General features: G+C 35.5%; 1 protein-coding gene across 2 annotated transcripts in view; it reads right to left on the bottom strand.

Annotated features, from left to right (window-relative positions):
- LOC132544471 (dual specificity mitogen-activated protein kinase kinase 1-like) overlaps window positions 1–13,497 on the bottom strand; it is a 36,196-nt gene extending 22,699 nt beyond the window's left edge. The window contains exons 1-8 of one of the 2 annotated variants that reach the window (XM_060208066.1): window positions 13,249–13,497; window positions 10,324–10,552; window positions 9,946–10,092; window positions 9,724–9,801; window positions 9,211–9,262; window positions 8,870–8,994; window positions 7,730–7,919; window positions 5,424–5,509 (exon numbers count right to left, since the gene is read on the bottom strand). In XM_060208066.1, coding sequence (XP_060064049.1) covers window positions 5,424–5,509; window positions 7,730–7,919; window positions 8,870–8,994; window positions 9,211–9,262; window positions 9,724–9,801; window positions 9,946–10,092; window positions 10,324–10,552; window positions 13,249–13,337 — 996 coding nt within the window. In that variant the 5' untranslated portion in view covers window positions 13,338–13,497. The remainder of the gene's footprint in view (window positions 1–5,423; window positions 5,510–7,729; window positions 7,920–8,869; window positions 8,995–9,210; window positions 9,263–9,723; window positions 9,802–9,945; window positions 10,093–10,323; window positions 10,553–13,248) is intronic. The other variant, XM_060208065.1, reaches the window with a different exon arrangement.
- Between the last annotated feature and the right edge of the window lie 273 nt (window positions 13,498–13,770).

Below are 13,770 nucleotides of genomic sequence, written 5' to 3' on the forward strand. Positions count from 1 at the left end.
GTCCTACTACAGACACACCCCACATATAGTCCTACTACAGAAACACACCCCACACATAGTCTTACTTCAGACAAACTTCACAGTCCTACTACAGACACACCCCACATATAGTCCTACTACAGAGACACACCCCACACATAGTTCTACTACAGACAAACTCCACACATTCCTATTACAGAACCACACCCCACACATAGTCCTACTACAGAGACACACCCCACACATAGTCTTACTACAGAGACACACCACACAAATAGTCCTACTTCAGACAAACTCCACATCTCGTTCTTAGCCCTAGTACAGAAACACTTCAAACTTTCCTACTACAGATATCATCCACACTTAGTCCTACTAAAACACATCCCACACTTAGTCCTACAAAGACACATCCTACACCTTGTACATAATCCTACACTGGTTCAGAATCAAAAACATGTATTTTTCATTAAAACTTCAGTTATTATAATCTTCAGCATGGAATCCAGAGTCATCCATATATTAATCATCATTAAAGCAGGATATTTAACCTATTTGCAAAATGTTTTCTGAAATGTCTCAGATGAAAGTAAAATGCAAACATGCATGAATAAATTCAAAAACATAGAATTTCTTCATTAGATAGAAATTAATTAATTATAGGACATCATCAATAACCCTTGAAAAAACAAAAATACTAAATTAACCTAAAAATCATTAACACTGAGGATTGATAACCCTACCTAAGCATCATTTACAGTGAGGAATGATAACCCTACCTTAGCATCAATAACACTGAGGATTGATAACCCTACCTTAGCATCAATAACACTGAGGATTGATAACCCTACCTAAGCATCAATAACACTGAGGATTGATAACCCTACCTTAGTATCAATAACACTGAGGATTGATAACCCTACCTTAGCATCAATAACACTGAGGATTGATAACCCTACCTTAGTATCAATAACACTGAGGATTGATAACCCTCTGAAGCATCAATAACACTGAGGATTGATAACCCTCTGAAACATCAATAACACTGAGGATTGATAACCCTACCTAAGCATCAATAACACTGAGGATTGATAACCCTCGTAAGCATCAATAACACTGAGGATTGATAACCCTCTGAAGCATCAATAACACTGAGGATTGATAACCCTACCTTAGCATCAATAACACTGAGGATTGATAACCCTACCTTAGCATCAATAACACTGAGGATTGATAACCCTACCTTAGCATCAATAACACTGAGGATTGATAACCCTACCTTAGTATCAATAACACTGAGGATTGATAACCCTACCGAAGCATCAATAACACTGAGGATTGATAACCCTACCGAAGCATCAATAACACTGAGGATTGATAACCCTACCTTAGCATCATTTACAGTGAGGAATGATAACCTCGTAAGCAGCAATAACACTGAGGATTGATAACCCTACCTTAGCATCAATAACACTGAGGATTGATAACCCTACCTTAGCATCAATAACACTGAGGATTGATAACCCTACCTTAGCATCATTTACAGTGAGGAATGATAATCTCGTAAGCATCAATAACACTGAGGATTGATAACCCTACCTTAGCATCAATAACACTGAGGATTGATAACCCTACCTTAGCATCAATAACACTGAGGATTGATAACCCTACCTTAGCATCATTTACAGTGAGGAATGATAATCTCGTAAGCAGCAATAACACTGAGGATTGATAACCCTACCTTAGCATCAATAACACTGAGGATTGATAACCCTACCTTAGCATCATTGACAGTGAGGAATGATAACCTCGTAAGCATCAATAACACTGAGGATTGATAACCCTACCTAAGCATCAATAACACTGAGGATTGATAACCCTACCTTAGCATCAATAACACTGAGGACTGATAACCCTACCTTAGCATCAATAACACTGAGGATTGATAACCCTACCTAAGCATCAATAACACTGAGGATTGATAACCCTCGTAAGCATTAATAACACTGAGGATTGATAACCCTCTGAAGCATCAATAACACTGAGGATTGATAACCCTACCTTAGCATCAATAACACTGAGGATTGATAACCCTACCTTAGCATCAATAACACTGAGGATTGATAACCCTACCTTAGCATCAATAACACTGAGGATTGATAACCCTACCTTAGTATCAATAACACTGAGGATTGATAACCCTACCGAAGCATCAATAACACTGAGGATTGATAACCCTACCGAAGCATCAATAACACTGAGGATTGATAACCCTACCTTAGCATCATTTACAGTGAGGAATGATAACCTCGTAAGCAGCAATAACACTGAGGATTGATAACCCTACCTTAGCATCAATAACACTGAGGATTGATAACCCTACCGAAGCATCAATAACACTGAGGATTGATAACCCTACCTTAGCATCATTTACAGTGAGGAATGATAACCTCGTAAGCAGCAATAACACTGAAGATTGATAACCCTACCTTAGCATCAATAACACTGAGGATTGATAACCCTACCTTAGCATCAATAACACTGAGGATTGATAACCCTACCTTAGCATCATTTACAGTGAGGAATGATAATCTCGTAAGCATCAATAACACTGAGGATTGATAACCCTACCTTAGCATCAATAACACTGAGGATTGATAACCCTACCTTAGCATCAATAACACTGAGGATTGATAACCCTACCTTAGCATCATTTACAGTGAGGAATGATAATCTCGTAAGCAGCAATAACACTGAGGATTGATAACCCTACCTTAGCATCAATAACACTGAGGATTGATAACCCTACCTTAGCATCATTTACAGTGAGGAATGATAAACTCGTAAGCATCAATAACACTGAGCAGTGATAACACTACCTTAGCATCAATAACACTGAGGATTGATAACCCTACCTTAGCATCAATAACACTGAGGATTGATAACCCTACCTTAGCATCAATAACACTGAGGATTGATAACCCTACCTTAGCATCAATAACACTGAGGATTGATAACCCTACCTTAGCATCAATAACACTGAGGATTGATAACCCTACCTTAGCATCATATACAGTGAGGAATGATAAACACGTAAGCAGCAATAACACTGAGGATTGATAACCCTACCTTAGCATCTGAGGATTGATAATTTACATCATTGACAGTGAGGAATGATAACCTCGTAAGCATCAATAACACTGAGGATTGATAACCCTACCTAAGCATCAATAACACTGAGGATTGATAACCCTACCTTAGTATCAATAACACTGAGGATTGATAACCCTACCTAAGCATCAATAACACTGAGGATTGATAACCCTACCTTATCATCAATAACACTGAGGATTGATAACCCTTCCTTAGTATCAATAACACTGAGGATTGATAACCCTACCTTAGCATCAATGACACTGAGGATTGATAACCCTACCTTAGCATCAATGACACTGAGGATTGATAACCCTACCTTAGCATCAATAACACTAAGGATTGATAACCCTACCTAAGCATCAATAACACTGAGGATTGATAACCCTACCTTAGTATCAATAACACTGAGAATTGATAACCCTACCTTAGCATCAATAACACTGAGGATTGATAACCCTACCTTAGTATCAATAACACTGAGGATTGATAACCCTCTTAAGCATCAATAACACTGAGGATTGATAACCCTCTGAAGCATCAATAACACTGAGGATTGATAACCCTCTGAAGCATCAATAACACTGAGGATTGATAACCTACAAAAGCATCAATAACACTGAGGATTGATAACCCTACCTTAGTATCAATAACACTGAGGATTGATAACCCTAACTTAGCATCAATAGCACTGAGGATTGATAACCTTACCTTAGTATCAATAACACTGAGGATTGATAACCCTCTGAAGTATCAATAACACTGAGGATTGATAACCCTCTGAAGCATCAATAACACTGAGGATTGATAACCCTACCTTAGCATCAATGGCACTGGGGATTGATTACCCTACCTAAGCTTCATCAACACTGAAGTTTGGTAACCCTACATAAGCTTCATCAAAACTGAAGTTTGATAACCCTACATAAGTTTCATCAACACTGAAGTTTGGTAACCCTACATAAGCTTCGTCAACACTGAAGTTTGATAACCTACCTAAGCTTCATTGACACTGAAGTTTGATAACCCTACATAAGTTTCATCAACACTGAAGTTTGATAACCTACCTAAGCTTCATCGACACTGAAGTTTGATAACCTACCTAAGCTTCATCAACACTGAAGTTTGATAACCTACCTAAGTTTCATCAACACTGAAGTTTGATAACCTACCTAAGCTTCATCAACACTGAAGTTTGATAACCATACATAAGCTTCATCAACACTGAAGTTTGATAACCCTACATATGTTTCATCAACACTGAAGTTTGATAACCTACCTAAGCTTCATCAACACTGAAGTTTGATAACCTACCTAAGCTTCATCAACACTGAAGTTTGATAACCCTACATAAGCTTCATCAACACTGAAGTTTGATAACCCTACATATGTTTCATCAACACTGAAGTTTGATAACCTACCTAAGCTTCATCAACACTGAAGTTTGATAACCCTACATAAGTTTCATCAACACTGAAGTTTGATAACCCTACATAAGCTTCATCAACACTGAAGTTTGATAACCTACCTAAGCTTCATCAACACTGAAGTTTGATAACCCTACATAAGCTTCATCAACACTGAAGTTTGATAACCTACCTAAGTTTCATCAACACTGAAGTTTGATAACCCTACATAAGTTTCATCAACACTGAAGTTTGATAACCCTACATATGTTTCATCAACACTGAAGTTTGATAACCTACCTAAGCTTCATCAACACTGAAGTTTGATAACCTACCTAAGCTTCATCAACACTGAAGTTTGATAACCCTACATAAACTTCATCAACACTGAAGTTTGATAACCCTACATATGTTTCATCAACACTGAAGTTTGATAACCTACCTAAGCTTCATCAACACTGAAGTTTGATAACCCTACATAAGTTTCATCAACACTGAAGTTTGATAACCCTACATAAGCTTCATCAACACTGAAGTTTGATAACCTACCTAAGCTTCATCAACACTGAAGTTTGATAACCTACCTAAGCTTCATCAACACTGAAGTTTGATAACCCTACATAAGCTTCATCAACACTGAAGTTTGATGACCCTACATAAGCATAATTAACATTAGAAAGCAACACTAAGTCATTCCAATGCCATAACCACAAGTATCACAGATACTGTGTTAGTAACATTCTCCCAGTAGAACTTCAACACTAAAAAACCAGTGGAGCAAGTGATGTTTGTCAAACTACGGATATCTTAGACAAGTTTCCATGGTAACTAGGTCTGAAGCAGGTGGTGCAACTGTGGTGAGATGCCCTCAGACAGGTTGTGCTTTACCTCATTAACTATGTATTCTAGTAGCTCAAATATGGCCATAGGTAAGGGGCCGTCTCCTGTTATCACCTGAAAGTCGCCAGGGCAGCCTGAAATGGGCAGTAGATCTCTCTTACACTACACGATACATGCACAAAATATCTTGGGCCATCCACAGGTGAAGCATGCTCAAATTGTGTAATCCGTCTTCCTGTGTGCTGCTAATTTATAAATCATACTCATCTGTATGGTATATTTCCAGACATTTTTGGTAATGTCACATAACTAAAGGTATGTTCCTTTCTATTATAAAAGTAACTTGAATACCCAATTTTTCTCAAGGTATGTGTACATATACCATGTATCAAATTTCCTCAATTTGTAAGATAATATCCAATAGCTGAGGCTATGCTGAAGGTCACTGTAAATTAATGTATCCCTCTACTGGTGATTTGTCAAATCAAACCTCCTTGAAAAGTCCAAGTGAAAATTCACAAATAATAGCATTAGAGTACACAACCTATGTATATGTTTTTAATGCTGAACTAATTCAATAAGAAAGATTGTTAGTACAATCTCCATTGGCATCTCCCAACCTACCGAAATATTGTCCTTTTTGCCATCTATCAGAAAGCAATTAGGCGGCACATACTTACCAACACTACCTATATAATTTTGACTCATTGTTAATATTTGTTTCTAATCAAACAACAAAAAATACAAAGTGAAATGGATGTTATTTTCTGTTTATCACAATGCATACATGATGATGTGCACAGCCTTGGTATGGAGTATGGACCCAGTACACCAATACAGTCAAACTTTGGGGGAAACTGTTACTGTACAGGTAAATGTTTTATTGTTTTAAGTTTGATTTATAAAACTTTGATTCCTAATGGGAATAAAATGCAGGACCAGACAAAAAACTTTGATACACCGAGAAATTTGAATTATTGAAGTTTGATTCATAGAAGTTTGACTGTATACATATGGTATAGCTGGTTATTTTGGCAAGGATGATATTTTCACCATTTTGCAGTACATTAATGTGATCATGTAAATTTGATCCATGAAATAATGAGACAGGTGTGTATAAGATGTCATTTTACATCCAAGCCTCGGTTGCTGAAAGGTTAGTAAGAGGTAATCTGCAGTTAGTGAAAAAATTAATTTGTTGCCACTAAAAATATGAGAGCTTTGAAGACCAAATTAACGTTCAAAATATATCAATCTAAGCGGCCTCCTAAAATTAACAGCTGTAAAACAGTAAAGAATGTTCTCAATTTTGTTTACTTCATGTATGAAAATTTTCACTAACCACTGGTTATCTTTAACCAGCCTTTAAACAGCCAGGGCCTGATTGTGAAATTTTAACTTGTTAAATATAATTCATTCTTTTCAAAAGAAAATCACGAAAATTTTGACCCATGAAAATTAACAGCTATTCGGTACATGTAGAATAGGTGTTCGACCTTCATACTGAAATAAATAATGAAGTTTTTTTCATCCTCTAAACACGAACCATTTTATCAAAAATAACTGTTTGATCTTTGAAAACCTGAAATATAAAAAAGTATCATTTCTTTGAATTAAAATGTCATATTTGCTTTCAAATATGAACATTTACTGATGACAATGTAAATAAATGCACAATTGAATTCATTAACTTCAGCAGAGACTGCAGTTAAAAAAACATTTCTTATTTCTGCTGTTGTAATAATTAAAGATATTGTGGTTCATCAATGCTAGCCCTTCATAAGAAGTACATTTGTATTTTCTCTTTAAACAAAAAGCCACTTTTGTTTATCTATAGGAAACAGCTGAAATGGTTGAACATGAAGAACCATAGACTCATACCATGATCAACATTAACCTCATAGAGCACTTAGCTGGAGGGCTCCAGTGAAAATTTCAATAAACCTTGTTTAAGTCCTGGTTTCAAATTCATTTTATTCCCTAGCCACTGTTCAACTCCAACCAAGCTTTTATCTGGAGTTACACTACCTTGCTAATGAATAGTCCCATTCCTGGACTATCTTAACCATGACTAGATCTGTAGTTAGACTATTTTACCCTTGACTCGTCTAATTGTTTAACTATCTTTCCCTTGAATGGTCCCACAGTTAGACTAGCTTACCCTTGAATAGTCCTACTATTAATACTTCCCTACCCTTGCCTGGTCCCATTGTGAAAATTATCTTACTGTTGAATAGTCCTACCTTGGACTATCTTACCCTTGAACAGTCCCACCTTTGGACTATCTTACCCTTGAATAGTCTCACTTTTGGACTACCTTACCCTTGAATAGTCCCACTTTTGGACTCTCTTACCCTTAAGTGGTTTGCCGGTCTTTGATGCTTCTTTATGTTCCTCTAATACATCATCCCCAAAAATGCTGGCAAGGTCTTTTGGGTCTGGGGGAGGAATAGGGTAGCGACCGATGGCCATTTCCACCAGGGACAGCCCCATACTCCAAATATCAGACTGTACTGAATAGTGTGTTCCCTGGAGACGCTCAGGCTGAAACAGAGAGAAAACAGCTGACTTTACATTCAAGCACATATCACAGCTCAGATATCTCTGAACATAGATACCATATTACATTTAAATATTGTGGTCTTTACCACTCCCTTTACAAAACATTTATTTAATAATCAAATACAATACCAAAAAAAACTGAACTGCTAAAAAATTCAGAAAATACTTTAAACAACTGGTTTGAACAATAAAGAAGAAGGCATTGAAGTAATTCATTAGATATTGTTTGATGCAATTTTTTAGCATTCATGTACAGGTTCCTACTATGTAGTCCTGTAAGTGTAAAAAGCTGTTAAGACTTTGACTGATAACCTATACCAAAAGGTCTACAGGCTTGGTTACTTAACTAACAGCTAAGATAATATAACTTAAGTTCCTAACCATGGTTAAGAGGTGGGAGCAATACATTTGTAAGTTAAGAGTACAGCTCACGTGAGCTTATTAAGAAAGAAACTAAAAACATCTCATGGAACAAGGATGATTGAGACCCAATATTGATTGCTTCTTCATTGGATTTATCCTCTTGTGAATAGCAAGAGTCATTTTTGGCAGTCTCCCTGTAGTAGTTGGTTGCTAACTCAGTTAACATCAGGTGGGAGGCCCACTACATGCTATCCAGAGCAATAGGGATGAGTGTCTTGTCAAAGGACACAACTATGATAGCTACTGTTGGTCTATGAACTCTGGAAAAATAACTCACTACAGAGACTGTATAATACACCTAGGATCTTCTCATAAAATTGTTAAGTCTCATGCTCTACCAACTTAACTATCACAGCCTCTTTCTATTACAGACTTTTTTATCACCACTTCAACATACTTACCGACATATAAGATTGTGCTCCTACAAACATACTTACCGACATATAAGATTGTGCTCCTACAAACATACTTACTGACATGTAAGATCGTGCTCCTACAAACATACTTACCGACATATAAGATCGTGTTCCTACAAAGGAGTTGGCCATGGAATCTATGAGCTGGCCACTCACTCCAAAATCACAGATCTTTATTTCTCCACGTGAGTTCACTAATATATTTGAGGGTTTTACATCTGAAACACAAGGAATAATTTTTCTTTATCATCAGCAACTACTAAAGTCATAAATTAAAAACACTTGTGTATTAGAGATACAACATACAAACTTTCACTTGTATATATCTTGTCCACCCAAAACATACTATGTGTCTGATATTTTTACATTTGTATATAATATTACCATTGATTAAAGAACAAGTACATTGAACAAGAGTAAAATGATATACCTACCTCTATGCATTATCTGATGTTTTTCCCTTAAGTAGGAGAGTCCTTTTAAAACCTTAAAATACAGAAATACTTTGTGTTTCAAATGATCAAACTCAAATACATACAGACCTAGTACAAACTCAATAGAACTCACTCAAAACATACATCGTACGAAATCACACTTCATTCTATACAACTCTAATAAGTGTTAAATTGAAAATTATTTTAACATCCTACTGAGATTTCTGTATTTACCACTGAACCACTATAGAATATTAACCTCTCTAAGAAAATAACTTCTGTATGTTCTCTATGAGGTAAACTAGTCTCCTGAGTGAAAATTTAACTGGTTTACGATATCAATGTAAGTTTTAAGAGCAAGATTAACATTTGGACAAGATCAAAAGAAGATGAAGAAATCACTCTTTTATGTGTGTGATCAACAGCTTTAAAATATAAATGTGACTTCACCAGGTGTGTTATACATTGTACAGAAACAGTTTATTTCCTGTAGATTTTTATTTTTGTCCTTACAGCCACTGTAACTTTGCCAAGTATTTGTTCCGGTATCCGTCCAGCTTTCTTCAAAATCAAATCCAAGGACCCACCATCCTGAAAAAAATGAAACAGTATTTAATACTTAATCATTACCTTATGCTTTTTATACATCTCTTTAATATCCTTTTTTTACATGACAATCTAGTAATGAGACATCTAATGATGCTACAGACTGAATTCCCTAAATACATCATTTACCATGTATTCCATACAAATGCTGATTTCACCATCACTGTAGAATGCACCGTAGAAACCCACAATGAAAGGAGAGTTACACTCATGGAGGACTTTGAGTTCCCTGATGATTTGATTGCGGACAGCCGGTTTTATTTCAAGGTGTATAAGCTGTAACAAAAAAAAAATCAAATCTTATTCATAAGAGGAACAAACACTCATTTTACACCTCAAACCTGTATGAAATACTTTATCAAAATATATGAAATTATTTGTGTCACACTGATGGTGCAAAACATCCAGTTACATTTTGTATCAGCAGGTATACCACATTACAAAACACTTGTTAAGAAATCAAAATGACAATTGTACCTAGTTTTAAAGCATATTGATATCATATACCTTTCTGGCCATAACCAGGCCAAGTTTGCTGTGGCGAACTTTCAAAACAACTCCACCATTCCCTGCTCCAAGTTCTCCAAGCTTTTCAAAATCCTCAGCACATAATTCTCCCACTTGTTGTTTCTGTGTGAGGAAGGATTCAAGTCTTTCTCTTTGCTGGTCATTCAGGTCCAGTTCTTTCAGCTTCTGCTGCAATGCCTCAAGGCTTGCAGTTCCTGTGTTAGACTTGCTATAAAAAACAAACATACATCAAGTGATGTGATCAAGTTGGTAGCATCGTAGAAATTGATCTGAAATTAATGTCTATATGATGAAAGATCCGTGATGGATCATGGTGCCAATCACAGTATGACCTATATTGGTATTTATTCAGTTAAACCTTTCTATTCTTTTCTCTTTATGTGAAACTGATGAACAATACATCACTAAATAAGGGAAACATACCTATAGAATTTAAAAATTTCCATACATAAAGCACAACTACAAGGACTATGAAGAACATGAGAAATTTAAGAATAATCTATTGACATGTACTGATGTACTTTGTGAAAAAGTGATACTTGTGTAACTGTCTCTTATCTAAATGACCTCTTGTGGGGCATTTATTATTTCAACTTTCAATCAATTTGAGAAATTAAACATGCGCAACTTAGAACCAAGGTGAGTCTTCAAACGACAGTTGAGAAAGATCTATCTAATACTTCTCAAGAAAGGGTGATAATTTTCACAGTCATAATCTAAAATAGCCGACATTTTTCCCCCTGATCAGTCTCAAAATAAAAAAGGAAACCACTAGGGACCAAGAGGAACCTACCAATGAAATTTGAAAAAGATCTATCTATGCATTACTTCTCAAGAAAGAGGGATAACAAGAATCATTTACAACATCACAGATCATGGACATGAGGCAACTTGAATAACCCACCATTTGATCATAATTAGGTAAAACAAAATCAATATGCATCATTTAGGTACAAAAATATAAGTGAAGCTAATATCAGATTAACAGAGACCACTACTTTTTGGCTGAAAATGGACTTTTTCTTATGATAAATACTATGGCCAGTTTGTAAAAATGTCTGTTTATCAATAATACAAAAGAGAAATCAAATCAAACAAAATAATCAAAAGTTAAAATGGACTTTTTCTAAACCATCATCTTTTAATGAATTCAAAACACATGATTATTATACCAAACAAACTTTGCACCAAAAACATTTGCACCAATTAAAGCCATAATCTTTAACTTTCCATTTCATGACCTGTCATGATTTTAATATCCTCTTATTTACCGTTAGTGCCACAGAACCTGTGAAATGAGACTGTGAAAAACTAACAAACTGATTGTGCAAAGAAGACATACATGTGAACAACGGTACCATGACCTAAATATACATGTATAAGAATTATTCTGATATTAAACCTTTTTTTGTAAACAGATATCAATCTGGAGTTGATGAACTCACTTAACTCCAGACCTATATAAACAATGGGCCTGCATCACTTTTCTGGTATTCAATTTTCATCAAAAATAGAATCCTTTTTTTATCACAAATAAATAAGCACATATACAATTGGCACATCCAATCAATTTTAGTTTTCAGATTCTAATGTTCAACTATAAACAGTGACAGTTATGGAGTTTAGTTAAATGTCAATTCTAATTTTCACTATATGTGTCAGGTTTTTACCTTAAAACACTATTCTACCAAATAATCTGCTTTTCAGACTTTTCTTTTAGCAGAAGTACTTAACAGGTTTTGACAATTTGATCCCTGTAAGTTCAAGGTCATTTTTTCACAAATATGGTCAGGCTTCATTCTAGGAACTGATTAACCAAATATCATGCTTCCAAGTCTTTTAGTTAGTCCGAAGTATTTGTTCAAATTTCTATCCAAATTTGACTCCTGTGCCCTTGAATAAGGGTCAAGGTTGTTTCTTTTCACAAGCTTTGTCATGCTTTAACCCAGCAACCAACAAGCCAAATACCATGGCATTTTGTTTTCTAGCTATTGAAAAGAAGTTATTAAAATGGAAATGTTGACACTGGACAGACAGAGGACCATGTGAGTTACAAGGTTGACAAAATGCAAGATTAATTCTGACTAGTATATGAATTTAGTAAGGTACCGTACGTAACATATTAGAATGGAATGAATCAGTTCATATAGCTGTTTTGTCATTCTAAAACCCTTCAGGCCAAATATGCAGAAATTATCAATATCTCAACAATATATGTGATGCTAATTAACAGTCCATCAGCATTACCCTGTACCTTTTGATTATATCATTCAAAAGAAGATGTTTGAAAATATCAAAACATTTAATCTAAGTAACCTTGAAACAAGGTCAATGCTACATAAATATATTTGAAGAAAACGAATAACCTCTTATCCTTGCAGTAGTTACACATTAAACCCCTGTATTACCCTGCTGAAATTAAAACCCTTATAAATGGTTTCACTTAGTAAAAATATATGTGTAACTATATTATGCATCAAAAATAATACTTATGGTTCACTAATTTCCATAGTCAAATACCACTCAAAAGTTTATGTTTTTGTGCTAAGGAAAACACAAGTGCAAGCTGCACATCAATTTTGACGCATCGTAGCAATAGCCATTCAACATTGTGACAATGAGAACAATATTGAATGCACACATTGCAAATCACAGAGCCTGGATGTCGATCCGGTCTCTACAATGTTAGGAAATCAAAGCTCCTAGAATCTAAGGAATAATTTATGCTCGCCCGACTTCCTAACTCTGACGCCCATACAGCGTGGGCGTCTTTCCGTCTCTAAGATATTGATTGTATACTAAATTCTCCTCTAAGAATGCATTAAAACATGATACTGCTTATTTTTTTCTCAAAATGCATCTTTTTCAAATGTGCAACGAAATGCTTAAAGGTAAAAGCCTTACTCTCCATCCAGTCCAGCTGCTGAGCCGAGTTGCTCAGATCCAGAGGTGGACGGCAGGCGCAGATCCGGTCGCTTTCTTGGTTTACTCATCACAATTTTATCGTCAAACTGAGTCAGCTGCCTATAAATACAGCATTTGTTATTAAGTTTCCAACTTTGTCGATAAAGTAACGACAGTTACAGAGTTTACATCTAGAAATCTCCTGTCAAACGCCGGGATTTTAAGTCCTTAATCGAAAACAAGATCGATAATTTAGATACGGAAGTGACGTTCAGCTGAAAAATGACATATTTTACTTAACACAGGTTTTGGATCTTTAATCGAACCTTGTGGTATCCGACGTAGTTAATGTAACCAGGGACGTATTTTACGTCTCTGATGTAATCAATAAGTTTATGTTTTATATTGCACCAAACAAGAGATATTATGTCAATCGACTTTTGGACTTTTAAATGTTGAAACTGAATTGAAAAGACTATAGTAAAGAAAAAACCTGAAAAGAACCGGGTATCATTTAGTTAG

Source organism: Ylistrum balloti, unplaced genomic scaffold, assembly GCF_031769215.1.
Source record: "Ylistrum balloti isolate Yb309-2 unplaced genomic scaffold, AGI_CSIRO_Ybal_v1 Utg369800, whole genome shotgun sequence".
Classification (NCBI taxonomy): domain Eukaryota; kingdom Metazoa; phylum Mollusca; class Bivalvia; order Pectinida; family Pectinidae; genus Ylistrum; species Ylistrum balloti.